We start from the raw sequence: 13,819 nt of genomic DNA, 5'->3' as shown, positions 1-13,819 counted from the left end.
CTTCCAGCGATTGCCCCATCTTTGCACATGCTTTTTCACTTTCTGAATTGCACTGCTTTTGCTGCCGGTCTGTCAGAGTCATGTTATCGTTTCGATCATTCCTGTCGACCCGGACAAACCTTGTACCGAAAGAGGCGGCCCCGGCCAACCCGGAGTCCAGGTGCTGTGTGTGATCCCTGCATCAGGACAATGCCCGGGAGCACATGCAGTAGGGCAGGAGTGCTCGCAGGGACAAAAGTTTGCGACCGCATCAGCCGTGGCGGCACGTCCGCGGCGCACTAACAACGAAGTGAGGCGCTCGCCAGCGTGGCATCGAGCACAAGGGGCTTTGCAACATATGCAACATGCGCCACTATGTGGGTCTCTACACTGAATATTCAAAAATTCGAATAGTAGGTATTCGATTTGCAAATAGAATTACAGAATGTTCAGTTCATTCGAGTGTTCGCACACCCCTAGTCTCAACTGCAGCACTCAAAAGGTACTACAGGGTTGATTTCAGATGAGAAGACTCATTTCAACAAATATGGGTTACAGTGAGCCTGCAAGCCCTTTCAAGTCAGGTTCTCAGCAGTCCTATTGTACTTAATTAGTGAATGACAAACCAAAGATCCCAACACAAAGCTGTCTTGCCACTATATAAAGTGGTATGCTTGCTACGCCACTAGATGACACCTCTGGCTTAAGTGATTTTAATTGTCTTCCAGCAGGTACTGTGGGTAAGGGCGAGAGTAGGTTATCACAGAAGGGATTCTTTTTTAAGGCGTAAGGTAGCTGTATCAGAGTGAAGGCCGACTTCAAGGGACAAAAAATATTTCTGCATTTTTGTTTTAAACTAGGAAAGATGACAATGGAAATCAACCACTGCTACAACAGACATTTGGCAAAGGTATAGGTCACAGTCAAACCCAGAACTGGTTGGAGAGCCTCAGCAATGGCAGAACGTCTGTATATCACAATGAAAGCTCTCGATGCCCTTCAAGTGGGACTAGTGGCACAAGCAAAAAGAAAAAAAAAAATGTCCAAGTAGTCACTCAACCACAATTGATCTTTGCGAAGCTTTTGAATTTTCTGCCAAATATGATTCACCACCAAATTTTAATTGAACTGACACAGTTCCACATGAGAGCAATTTATGTCTTGACTCATGAATGAAAAGCAGCACTGAGCACATGTCTGCACAAAACTGGAACAATGTTGTGGGAATTAGTGATACTCCATTTCAAAGATTACAGCTGGAGATACACATGGAGCTTTAACTAAATTAGAACATCTGCTGTCTCAGCATGTCACCAAATTTTCCATGACTGAAAAAAACAAATGGCAGGTCGAAAGCAGTACAAAGGCCATAATTTAGCTTTTTGTTTTTAAACAGGAGAAATTATACACAAGGAACTTGTGCCAGAAAGGCCCAATAATAGAAAGCTTACAAAAATTTTCTTAAGTGTCTTAATCAGTTATCTCATGATGTAGGATAACACATCAAACTTGCATCATGACAATACACCGGCCAATTCCTCGCTCGCCTCGCATGAATTTTTCGCTTATACAGACAGCTGTTCACATTCTGCACCTCCCACGACTCCTTTCTATTCCCCGATATGAAAATGATGGTACACAAAGGTTTGAGATACTATATAAGATTCAAAGAACATGGCAAGCAGCAAAGGAAGTCGCAGAGAAATATTTCCATGAGTTCATGCTCTGGTCGAGCGCTAAGACTGTTAGTACCAGTGTGTTTGTGTAGAAATCCTGGCACCTGTTTGGAGGACTGTCACCACCAGAAGGCAATATAATAGAAAAATATATTGCACTACACATGTAGAGGCCTGACATAAAGCACACTTTTACACAGAATGTCTCTACATTGCGAGTCAGTGCTTCGCTCATACTATTTCTTGTTACCCCGGTAATGTTTCTCACATTTTCGCACGTATAACTACGGAAATTAACACCCCTTTTATGAAGTACTCTAGGCACATGTTACAGTTGTGGAACCAAAGCCAGTTAGTGTTAAGATGTCACCCATATGCCAAAAATCTTGAGAAAAGCACCTGTTTCAAGTTATTCCAGTCGACATGATGTCTTCTCGTGGCTAGATAAAAAGGTGGATATTGATCATAGAATAATTGCTGGGCTCGTCTCATACAAATCTTGGTTTCTATAAAAAATTGGTGCCTACGAAGTCAGCCTGTCACCTTACATCTGTGCACGTGAAAACATGAGTGATCATAGAATTTACAACTTCGAAAAAGCACATGAACCTAAGGTGTTGCCTTAGGTAGACAATGCACAGAAAAACATGGCAAACAATTTGCAGAGAAAAAAAAAACAACGTAAAATTCTCACTAGTAAATAAAGAATTCTGCTTTCGGTTTTTCAGGATTGTTCATGGTTGAACAGTGTTATGTAGTGTTATGTAAGCCTTGTGACTGAACCTTCATAAACTACAAATTAATGCAAAAAATGGCTTCCTGAAGGGACACTCCAAGTTAAATGATGAATGAGTAATAAATACTTTATATTTTATGCAGCTTATCCTATTAGTGAAGCAGTATTCTTTTAGTAGAAAGCTTTGCTGCTGCATAGAAAAAGCAGCTGCTAAGTCAGCATGAAGTTTTTACTGATTGCTTGAAGTATTGCAATAAACTGTGCCTCTAACATAAGTGCCTCATTTCAGTTGAGGTTTTTTTTATTTTGAAGCACCAGCAGTCACATGTGGCTATGTGGAGTTTCAGATCCCTCTAAAGCAAATTTAGTGCACTTTCATATGCGTGTGTGTCTATATATATATATACAACTATAACAGTACGACCAACTTTTCTCTCTCTCCGAGTCTCTAAGTACACTCACTAGTAGCATATTGTCACAGGCGGTCATGAACCACGCCTGCCGCTGTCAGGATTGGGGGCTCAATCCCATCGCTCGTAACCCGTTGTCAAGATTGGAGTCCGGCATGAATTGGAAGGTAGCTGGCCCATGCCGTCGTCCAACTTATCCACGCTGAGGACGTTGATGAAGGGAAGGACTGCTTCTCATCGAGAACAAGAAATATGGGTTTATTTACAGTATTTACATGCAGTTCATCAGTCTAGCATGACTGCGAGAGAAAGTACGTCAGTCTAACACGACTGCTTGAGAGAGTGTCTCAGTCCAACATGACTGCATAAGAAAAGTGTGTCGAGCATCCGCACAACAGCAGTTTTTAAACACTCGGTCCTCCCGCGATACAAGATGACGTGAACGTTCGTTTAGTCATCGCAAACTAGCCGCCTCTCCGCAGGACGGTTTACACACACACATGCACACACACACGTGTTCATGGTCTGAAACCGACACCACACGAATTTCGTAGAACTCGGAGCCGTTCCGGGTAGCGCGCTGTCTTGCGTCTTGGTCGGTGCATGGGAAGGAGCCTCCGTCGGCGTTCCCGCGGCAGCTCCCCCGCCTATAGGAGATCAGGTCCACGTTGTCGCGTTGCGCACAAAGTCTGCTTCGTCTAACTCCTTCAGTCACAATGCATCCTAGCTGAAGCGACGGAGAGTGGAGGATGCGCGTATTGATACTGACACAAAGTCGACTTAGCCACGCCGTGGCTAGAGGTTGGCGGCGGCATTCCAAAATGAGGTTGCCACTGCTGGCGTAACTGGCTGGCAAACTTGCACTGCAGCTGGCCGTTCTTAACACCGCGCAGACAACCAGATGAAAGAGCAGAACGACGTTAGCCAAGCTGCCGTGAGACCGCTCTTCAACAACCGCGTCTATCCACCAGATTCATCTGGTTCTGCATTAAACACCTTGTGTGTAACGTTTGGTGGAGCTGTGCGGGGTAACTCCCACGACCTACAACGGAGCCACCAGCACAAGAGCTACGCCGAAGCCATCGCCTCGCCGGACTTTCGCCGTCGCGCTCAATCATGGCCACAGAGCAAAATACCCTCACCAGCAGCCCAGTCCCTATCCAGCACTACCGAGAGCCACGCACGTTCTCGGCGAAGGCAGAGGAAGATGTGGATGAGTGGCTAACCCATTACGATAGGGTAAGCTAATACAATAACTGGAACGCTGCCAGTCAGCTTAGGAACGTTGTTTTCTTCTTGGCCGGCACGGCGTTGGTATGGTATGACAACCACGTGGACATGCTAACTACATGGACACGCTTCGTTGAGGAGATCAAAAAGTGTTTCGGTGACTCAGACGCAAAGAGAAAACGTGCGGAACTCACATTAGCCCAGAGAGCTCAGGTACCCTGCGAGACTTGCTCTACCTATATCGAAGAAATTTTGAAGCTATGCCGAACCGTCAACTCTCAAATGACAGAGGAAGATAAAGTGGGGCACGTGGTAAAAGGAATAGCGGAAGACGTGTACAACTTCCTCATTGGTAAAGAGAACTTGCACACTGTATCAGAACTGATACGGCACTGCCGTACATTCGAGGCGCTGAAGACTCGCCGAATTACACCAAAGTTTGGATGGCTGGCCAATGTAACGACCATAGCAAGTGTTGACACGAGTCCTCCGCTCCCAGACCTTTCATCCGCCAGATAGTCCGCGAGGACCTCCAGTAACATGACAAACAGGCACGTTATGCGGCACCACGTTGCAGCTCCTCCGTTTTCCGAGACACTCTTTGGGAACCCCCTTCGGCTACTTGGAACCACTCGGTGAACGTCATGGATTTTAACGGCTGCAGAGACGAACCGCATTACATTATGACCGAACCACCACGCAATGATTCGCCCCCTCAACGCTTTGATCCACGCCCAGGCAACTTTCGTCCACGAAGACTCGCCGCTACCTACGACTTTCAAGGGCAAGAGCCTCGTTACCCTCAACCGATGTCTTCGGCAGAATACTTCAATCCGCATTCTGAAGTTTGCCCTTCGCCAGTGTGTTACTGCTGCGGCATGCCTGGCCATATAGCTAGGTACTGTAGCCGACGCCGAGCATCGAACTACAGATCGTCAGCGCTGACTATGCGGTCTAGCAGTCATACACTGTGCACTCAGTGGCCAGGAGACTCCACTTCAGGAAGCCACTTTCGAGAGCACCGATGCACCGCCCAGGAAACCTACTTTGGAGAAGAAAGAACCCGGAACCGCTACGACTCCCCTGCCTCCGACCGTACTCTGACGCCACCACCAGCCTTCCGAGCCTCCCGATCACCATCGCCTCGGCGCCGTTTCGTGTCGCCCCCGCCGGGAAACTATCCAGCGCGGCCAATGGAGGTGAGGTCGCTGGAAAATGTGCGCTGCCGACTCAACTGTCTCCAACTATTTTCATGCTAAAGAATAAGGTTCATGTACTGATTGATGGGGTCTCTACAATGGCTTTAGTCAACACGGGAGCAACTGTCTCGGTCATGAGTGTGGGGTTTAAAGGCCTTCTGGGACGCAAGGTTATGTTTCGTTGGGACCAGTGCACAAGTTTCCGTGGAGTCAGTGGTGAATCATTATACCCGGTTGGTGTGTGTAACGTGGATGTGTCTTTGGGTGGGAAAGTTTTTAATGCAGAGTTTACTGTTCTTCCTCGCTCCTCGCATGACGTGATTCTGGGGATTGACTTTTTGCAATTGTATGGTGCGAATGTTGACTGCCGGACGGGAGAACTCAGTGTCGACACCAGTGTTTCACCTGTGCTCTTTGAAAGTGAAGCTTGCCCGGAGAGTGTGTTGTGCGTGTCTGAGGATACAGTTGTGCCCGCCATATCCACGATGCGTGTTGCCGTCGCCTGTTCATCTCCGACTCCTATCTCGTTCGATGCTGCAGTGGAACCTGTACATCGAAACTGCCTCAAGGAAAACGTGTTAGTTCTGCACTGCGTGGTCTCAGTGACCAATGGATGCGCGGGGCTGTGGGCGCTAAACTGTTCCACTGAAGCGGCAGTGCTACCTCAAGGCCTAAAGATTGCCACGTTTCAGGAAGACTCGCCTGTATCAGTGGCAGTACTTACAGAGCTCCCTGATGGAGGAGCAACCAGTGTCTCGAGCCCCGGGAGCTCGAAGATACTTTCCATGATTGATAAGTCACTCAGCGATCACGAGCGTCGAGTTTTGATGGCCCTGCTTACGAAACATACCTAGGTATTCGACTTTGCGCAGCACGATGGCCTGCCATCAATTCCTGCATCCAGAACTCGTCACCGCATCAACACAGGAGCCGCCCAGCCAATCCGACAAAAACCCTACCGTGTATCCCCGTCAGAACGCAAGATAATCAGCGATCAGGTCCAAGAAATGCTATGCAAAGGCCTCATTTGAGAATCATCTAGTCCTTGGGCAGCCCCCGTGATATTGGTGAAGAAGAAAGACGGCACGTGGCGGTTCTGTGTTGATTACCATCGCCTAAACGCCATTACGAAGAAAGATGTATATCTGCTCCCACGAATTGACGACGCCATCGACTGTCTCTTTGCGGCATCTTACTTTTCCTCAATCGATTTACAGTCAGGTTACTGGCAAATTCCTATACACAAGGACGACAGAGAAAAGACAGCATTTGTAATACCTGACGGACTATTCGAGTTTAACGTGATGCCTTTCGGGTTGTGCAACGCGCCCGCAACGTTCGAAAGGTTCATGGATACGATATTACGCGGCTTAAAATGGGAAGTTTGCTTAGCTACTTAGATGACGTTGTGATCTTCGGGCGAACGTTTAGCGAGCACAACAAACATTTGGATTTGGTCTTGAACTGCTTGGAGAAAGTGGGTCTCGTGCTCAATGTTAAAAAAATGCCGTTTTGGGGATCGACAAACTCTTGTGCTAGGCCATCTGGTCGCTAAAGAAGGCATCCGACCAGATCCACAAAAGACTGCGGCCGTAGAAGCATTTAGAGTACCCAACTCTGTCAAGCAGTTAAGAAGTTTCTTGGGCTTGTGCTCCTATTTTCGCCGATTCATACCCCGGTTTGCTGACATGGCTCATCCCCTTACACGCCTTCTCCAAAAAGGCGTTCCCTTTGAGTGAACTACAGATTGCGACTCATCGTTTCGCCAGCTCAAGTTCCTGTTGACATCCCAACCAATTCTTCGCCACTTTGATCCTTCATCACCAACTGAAATTCACACCGATGCCAGCGGCGTAGGCATCGGTACTGTGCTAGTTCAGCGCGTTGGCGACAGTGAGCACGTGATCTCTTACGCTAGCCGGTCCTTGAGCCGCTCCGAGCGCAACTACACAGTCACCGAACAAGAGTGTCTGGCGGTCATCTTTGCCGTGCAACAGGGTCGTTTGTATCTCTATGGGCGCCCCTTCACTGTGATAACAGATCATCATTCGCTATGCTGGCTTGTGAATCTGCGGGATCCCTCAGGATGACTAGTGCGCTGGGCCCTCCGTCTACAGGAATATGATTTCGTTATTTGCTACAAAAGTGGCCGGCAACATGCTGACGCTGATTGTCTCTCTCGGATGCCACTTCAAACAACTGAATGTGATGCGGACAATTTTGACCAATACATCGCTTTTGTGTCCCCGGAATTTCCAGATATGGGTACCGTCATATCAGAGCAGCACAAGGATGAGAGCTTACAACCGCTCTTCGCGGCAGCACAGGAGTCACCTGCAGGCAGTCGCTTTCGCCTACGTGATGGTGGCGCGCAGTATAAGAAGTGCTACTCAACCACCGGTGCATGCTACCTTTTAGTTGTCCCCAAGAACCTTCGCCACCAAGTATTACACGCCATGCACGATGACCCAACTTCCGGTGATCTTGGTTCCACACGTACACTCTACCAGGCTCAAGAACGTATTTACTGGCCTAAGATGCGGAAAGATATCAAACGGTACGTCGCCAGCTGCTCTCAATGCCAGTGCTAAAAGGGCCTGCCACAAGCACCACATGGCCTGCTTCAACCAGTTCCCCCTTCTAGCGTCCCCTTTGAGCAAGTTGGTATAGATCTTCTGGGCCCTTTCCCGCGATCCTCCAAGGGTAATCGTTGGGTTATTGTTTGCGTAGATCACCTTACCCGCTATTGTGAGACCGCCGCATTGCCATCGGCCACAGCTACAGAAGTTTCTATCTTCTTGCTGGTAACATACATGGACCTCCTCGCATAGTAATCAGCGATCGTGGGCGACAGTTTACTGCGGACGTGGTTGAAGAAACCCTTCGTCTGTGTTCATGTAACTTCCGCCATTCTACGCCCTACCATCCACAAACTAATGATCTGGTCGAGCGCACAAACAGAACGCTTGCCAACACACTGTCCATGTAGGTCGATTCAGCACACAAGAATTGGGACAGTATCTTGCCTTTCATTACCTATGCCTTCAATAATGCGAGACATGAGACCACTGGTTACTCACCATTTTTCCTTCTGTAGGCTCGTCCGCCGCGCTACACCCTCGACACCATATTTCCCTACTTCGCTCATGACAACGAATCAATTGATGAGATCCTATGTCGAGCAGAAGAAGCGCGACGCCTCGCTAGGCTACGCACCCTAGCATCGCAGGACCGGTCCAAGATACGCTATGACGGGCGCCACCGCCATGTTTACTTCGATCCTGGTGACCTTGTATGGCTCTGGACGCCGTTGCGGAAGCGTAGCTTGTGCCAGAAGTTTCTTGCCCACTACGTCGGCCCTTACGTTATTCTGGAGCGCCTCAGCGAAGTGAACTACCGCATTGCGCGTCTCACGAGCAGTGGACGACGCTCGGCCAAGGCTGAAGTGACACACGTGGCGCGCCTGAGGTGTTACAACCCACGAGATGACTGACTCGCCCGGCGCGCTTCGTCTGCCAGCGAGGAAATGTCACAAGCTGTCATGAACCTCGCCTGCCGCGCAGGCAACCATATGAAAGAAAGAGGAGAACGACGCTAGCCAAGCTGCCGCAAGACCGCTCTTCAACAACCGCGCCTATCAACCAGATTCATCTGGTTCTGCATTAAACACCTCGTGTGTAACAATATATACGTTTCACCAGCACCATCTCACAAGAGGTACCTTTTGCACATGCCAACATGTTTCCTTCCATTCTCTTCCACTTATAAAAGTAGTGCTTGTTTGAAAGCATATACCAAGAGTTAGAATTTTGTTCCGAAGTTCCCACTCCCCATTAGTCTTTCTTCCTTTATTTTTGGAAACAATAAATAATTAAACATTTGGTTCAATATATCTAAAGCCATTCATTTCTAATTCATTTGATTAAATGATCTCATCTGGTAAAGTGTTACTTCTTTTTAATACAAGATGCACAATTACCTGAAGCTCAACATGGCAACAGAAATATAAAGCATATGTAGTCTACTCCAAAATTTATTGTAGTTTGTGACTTATCTGTAACTGTACGATCAACTTATATACTCTTGTGTTTTCAAGAAACATTATGCAAAAGCATTTTGAGCCACAAAGCCCAAAGCAACATAACCATTCTAGGCAAGCTGGAAAGAAAAAATGTGCATACCAGACCAAAAGCTTTATAAGTATACCTTTGCCAGTGACCACACACAACTACGATTAAACCGAGGGAGCCAAAGTGCTACCAATTGAGAGCAACCCTAATTACTCCAGTGACTTACTTTGTCTTTTTGTACTTGGTTTGCTTGTTTCTATTTCAGGCAGTTTACTCTACTTCATTCAGCACAAGAGCTTTCTCATGCAGCTCAGAATAGGCTATGTGTTTGGATACATCCCGCAGAAGAAACATAAATGACAAGTTACCATTACTTCGATCAAGTCGTTAAGCTAGTATAATGGAGACAATTTTTAAAATACTTTTTTTCCCCAATGTTTTCCAGAAATTGCAAGACATTTGTTACCATGCATGAATATAAGTAGATCAACATTATTACAATATTGTTCATCTATTGTGGACATTAAGCTCTGAATCAAACAAAATTTTAAAACAAACTCACTAAGAATAGATTTCCTCTGGTCACAGGCTATTTTTTGGCATTCCAGGCTCCCCACATTAAGGTTCTTTTCAAGACAGCGATATTTTCATTTGGGCCCAGTGTCATCTCGCAATACTTAATTAGAAGACAGTGCCATGCACACAGACAGAGAAAGGAAACGAGAGGGCCGTGCGCTGACTCTCAACTGCAGTTTATTTTAGAAACACTGAATATACACCTTTCAAACCCCCGGACTTGCGGATAGGCACAATTTATGTTATCTGTCCATATATGTTCTGTCTGCCAGGTGGCAGTTTTGAATAGTTTATATTTGACATTTCTTGAATAAAGTGCAGTTGAGAGTCAGCACACTGTCCTGTGGTGTCTTTTCTCCATCTGCATCTCTGGCACTGTTTTATGATAATGTTATCACACCAACTTGCCCAGCTGTCCCTACTTTTGTAATACTGAAATATTGCAAAGTCACACTGCAGGTTCGAAAGAGGCGATTGCAATTTTAGACAATATGAAAATGCAACCAAACTCGAGTGGCAATTGCTATAGTTATGAGGTGACCAGTAAGAAAAATTCAGAAAGAACCATGCCTTTTGACTATCAAAGACAGCATCGGCTACATTCAAACCATTACTAATTTCTGATTGACGATTAGGGTAACACTTCTGCTAACATTTCAACTGCCTTTCTCTCAATTAACCTTCACCTTCCTAATTTGGTTTATGTCCTGTCTACTACTTGGCCGAGCATGTGCTAAGAGAGTGACACAATAGGCAGTGACTTACGTGCTGAAACGAAAGAAACTAAGCCAGCGGTGCAGATTCCTGCTGAGCGCGTGCCTCACCAGATTTCAAATGACACTCCTTCACACAAATCTCACTGCATTCCCCCATCGCTTGCCACATTTTCCCTCGCATTCTCAAATTTCTTTGTACCCTCTCCAACTATTGGTCAGGACATTGATGCGCTGAAGGATCGGATCATTGCAAGGAAGCTAGTGCCTAAAGCAACGCAGTGCACACTTACATTCTCATCTTCAGGTGAACAAGCTGGAGACTCCCCAGCAGCAAGGGAGTGGTCGTCCTTGGGACACGAGGCTGACAGGACACGTGGGGGTGAGTGGCATTGAAGAGCATGGGCGGCATATTGAGGATATGAATGCGCATACTTCCCGCTGCCGTGCAGGGATGCACAACCAGATGGCACCTCCTCCACTATGTCCATGGCTGGCGGAAGCAACTGGCCTAAGAAGTTCACCTGCAATTTGTTCATGCCCAAGTCAGCCAGACAATAAAAAGAAAAAGAGAAGAAAGGAAGAAAGAAAAAGAAAAAATCAAGCACGCAAGAGTTTATTTAAAAAGGAATGAAACTGGTCAAACAATGTTTTCCTCCTGTTGAGAGCCATTTATAATTTCTGGGCACATCATGCTTCCTACTTAATGGGTTGGTTTAAATGAGTACCAGTCGCTACTTGGTCCAGGTTCATTTGGTCACAATGATTTCTGTTAAAGCGGCTCTTAGGTTTCAATGGTATGCCCAACACAGTGTTTTAAATTTCAGGAGGAGCAGATATAACTGCAATTTTATATGTGAAAAACCAACTAATCTCGAGTGGCAAATGATACAAAGGGTGTCCCAACTTACACACACCAAGATTTTAAAGCATGCAAAGGCCACAAAGCTGGACAGAACCAAGGTAATGTTGTTTGCCGTCGCTTGGAGATCCTCGGATTTTTTTTCATTCCGCCTAATCACATAATTAGTCCTAATTAATTAATGAACTTTTCAAATATTATAATTAGATGAAAAGTGTCCATAAGAAAATTGTAGAGCAACATGAAAAACTCCCGATACTGCTATCTGTTGCTCAATATGTGCTACATAAATGTTTCTATAAGCATGAAAGAAGCCCACAAATACATGCAAAATGCCTCGAGTTCCCAGTCGCGTGGCAATTTTGCGTGTATTCACAGGCTTCTTTCGCACTTGGAAGAACACTTTAATGTAGCACATATTGAGCAACAGAAAGCTGTATCAGGAGTTTTTCATGTTGCTCTACAATTCCCTCATTGACATTTTTCATCTAATTATAATGTTTGAGAAGTTGATAAATTAATACTAATTAAGTAATTAGGCAGAATGCAAAAACTAATCTGAGTATCTCCAAGCGACTGCAAACATTACCTTTGTTCTGTTAAGCTACATAGCATCACGTTTGCATGTTTTTAAATCTTGGTGCATGACATAAGGTACACCTTGTATAGCTGAAGCCTCTAATAAGAGTCCCATATACGCGGCGATCATACTTATTTTCCAGAATTTTAGAAAATCACCTGTGGCAGACAGCATAATTCTTGTCCTTGAGCTGGATTATTCGAAGAGGCAAACATTACTAGCATGAGAAATTGAGAGGTTTATCCAACTAATTAACAAAAATTCAATAATTAATTAATTACTTTATGGGCCATACTGCTATTCATAAATTTTGGCCAGCGAGTTTGCAAGACATAATTCGAGAACTATGAGAAGAAAAATTACGTGAGCAAGGAAAAAATGACAAAGGCTTCGCCGGAGCCCGTACAACGTCCAAAGTAATTTTTTTTTCCCGCGCGTCCTTCGCAGACCACGCAGAAAGAAACGGCGAGTTCATAAGAAAGTGAGAGAGAAAAAAAAACGTTCAGCCGTATGCGCCAGTCGCGCCTTTTATCACGCATCGTCAGCTTGTTCTCGACTCGCGAGGTTAATGGAAGGAGACAAAGCGGTCTCAAACTCACGCGCGCTCTAGTACCCATGACCAAAAAGTTCAGGCGGTATAGGTGCAACACAGCAACAGTGCTTATGGTGCTGGTGCAGCTTACTTACACGTTAAGTCGACAGTACTGACGATCGTAAAAGGTCGAACTCAGACAATGGTGCCGGCGAACCTCTTCGGCGATGAACGTGAACTCTTCTACGATGCACGTGCCACTCCACTCTCGTGCGCGTGCTCCACAATGCGCAGGAGCACGCGCGCCACCTTGGCAACATTAGAATGGCTCTCGTGAACGCGCTACACAACCATGATAAGAAGACGGCCATCACCGCTGGGACCAGCCACGGTTAGACACGGGGCGAGCGTCGTCGTCTGAGCCAATGAGGAACGCCGAAAAGAATGAAAGATGGCCGTCATCGTTGAGACCGGCCACGAAGCGCGCGTCGTCGTCCGAACAACGCGGAAAGCCGATGATAATATCAAATGGCTGTCATCGCTGAAACCCATGGAAGAAGAACTAGGAGGCAGGGTCGTGTGATTCCGCTAGCCTCGGCAAGTCAATCTCTCTGAAGCCGACCCTACCGCACAAGGTCCATCTTTGGCGTAGGAATAGACCCACATTGTTGCCGGACCATTCGTGATTGTTTGGCACGTGGTAACGATTAGTGGGTTAGTGGCGCTTGCCGTCAAATGCATGGAGGCACTTATGGCATCTTCGGTTGGTCGTTTCTGAGCGCTCTCACGGGCGGCGTTGTCTTCGGCTGGTTGAAAGAGGGTGCGCGCCCTGCGTTCGGCTGGTTCTTCTCGATCGCTCTCCTCATCTTCGAGCCCTCTGAGGCGCTCAGAGCCCTGTCGTCGGAGCAGCCGTCGCGATTCAAGCGTTTCCCGCAACGTCATCACATCACAGCGTCGCCGCTGTTAGCGACGGTCCGCCGTAACCTGGGTGACCTAGGCCGCTGCATGCTGGCGTCTCGACGAACGCTCGTCCGCTGGCTTTCCCGGCAGCGCTGGCAGCTTTGGATTAGGCGAAACATCGGACATTGGCAGTAGTCACGTGGTTATGCATCTACCATTTCCTTCGAGAACGAGTCGGACGTTCGGCTTGCGCGCTTGACCTCTACCTCTGAGTTCGGGGAATGCCGGATCTGCCCGACTCGGCTTCGGGAGATGGAGGCAACCAGTCGAAGATACCAATAGGAAGTATTACGCGT

General features: G+C 46.8%; 1 protein-coding gene across 5 annotated transcripts in view; it reads right to left on the bottom strand.

Moving 5' to 3' along the window:
• Positions 1 to 13,819, bottom strand: part of LOC142568586 (histone acetyltransferase KAT5-like) — a 146,920-nt gene that overhangs the window by 116,997 nt on the left and 16,104 nt on the right. For 2 of the 5 annotated variants that reach the window (XM_075678462.1, XM_075678463.1), the window contains exon 2: positions 10,883 to 11,113. In XM_075678462.1, coding sequence (XP_075534577.1) covers positions 10,883 to 11,080 — 198 coding nt within the window. In that variant the 5' untranslated portion in view covers positions 11,081 to 11,113. Of the gene's footprint in view, positions 1 to 10,882; positions 11,114 to 12,718; positions 13,062 to 13,819 lie in introns of those variants that run through there. The other 3 variants (XM_075678461.1, XM_075678465.1, XM_075678464.1) reach the window with 3 other exon arrangements.

This window comes from Dermacentor variabilis, unplaced genomic scaffold, assembly GCF_050947875.1.
Source record: "Dermacentor variabilis isolate Ectoservices unplaced genomic scaffold, ASM5094787v1 scaffold_22, whole genome shotgun sequence".
In the NCBI taxonomy this organism is placed as follows: domain Eukaryota; kingdom Metazoa; phylum Arthropoda; class Arachnida; order Ixodida; family Ixodidae; genus Dermacentor; species Dermacentor variabilis.
The sequence above is the reverse complement of the archived record's forward strand: the minus strand, read 5'-3'. Positions and strand labels throughout refer to the sequence as shown.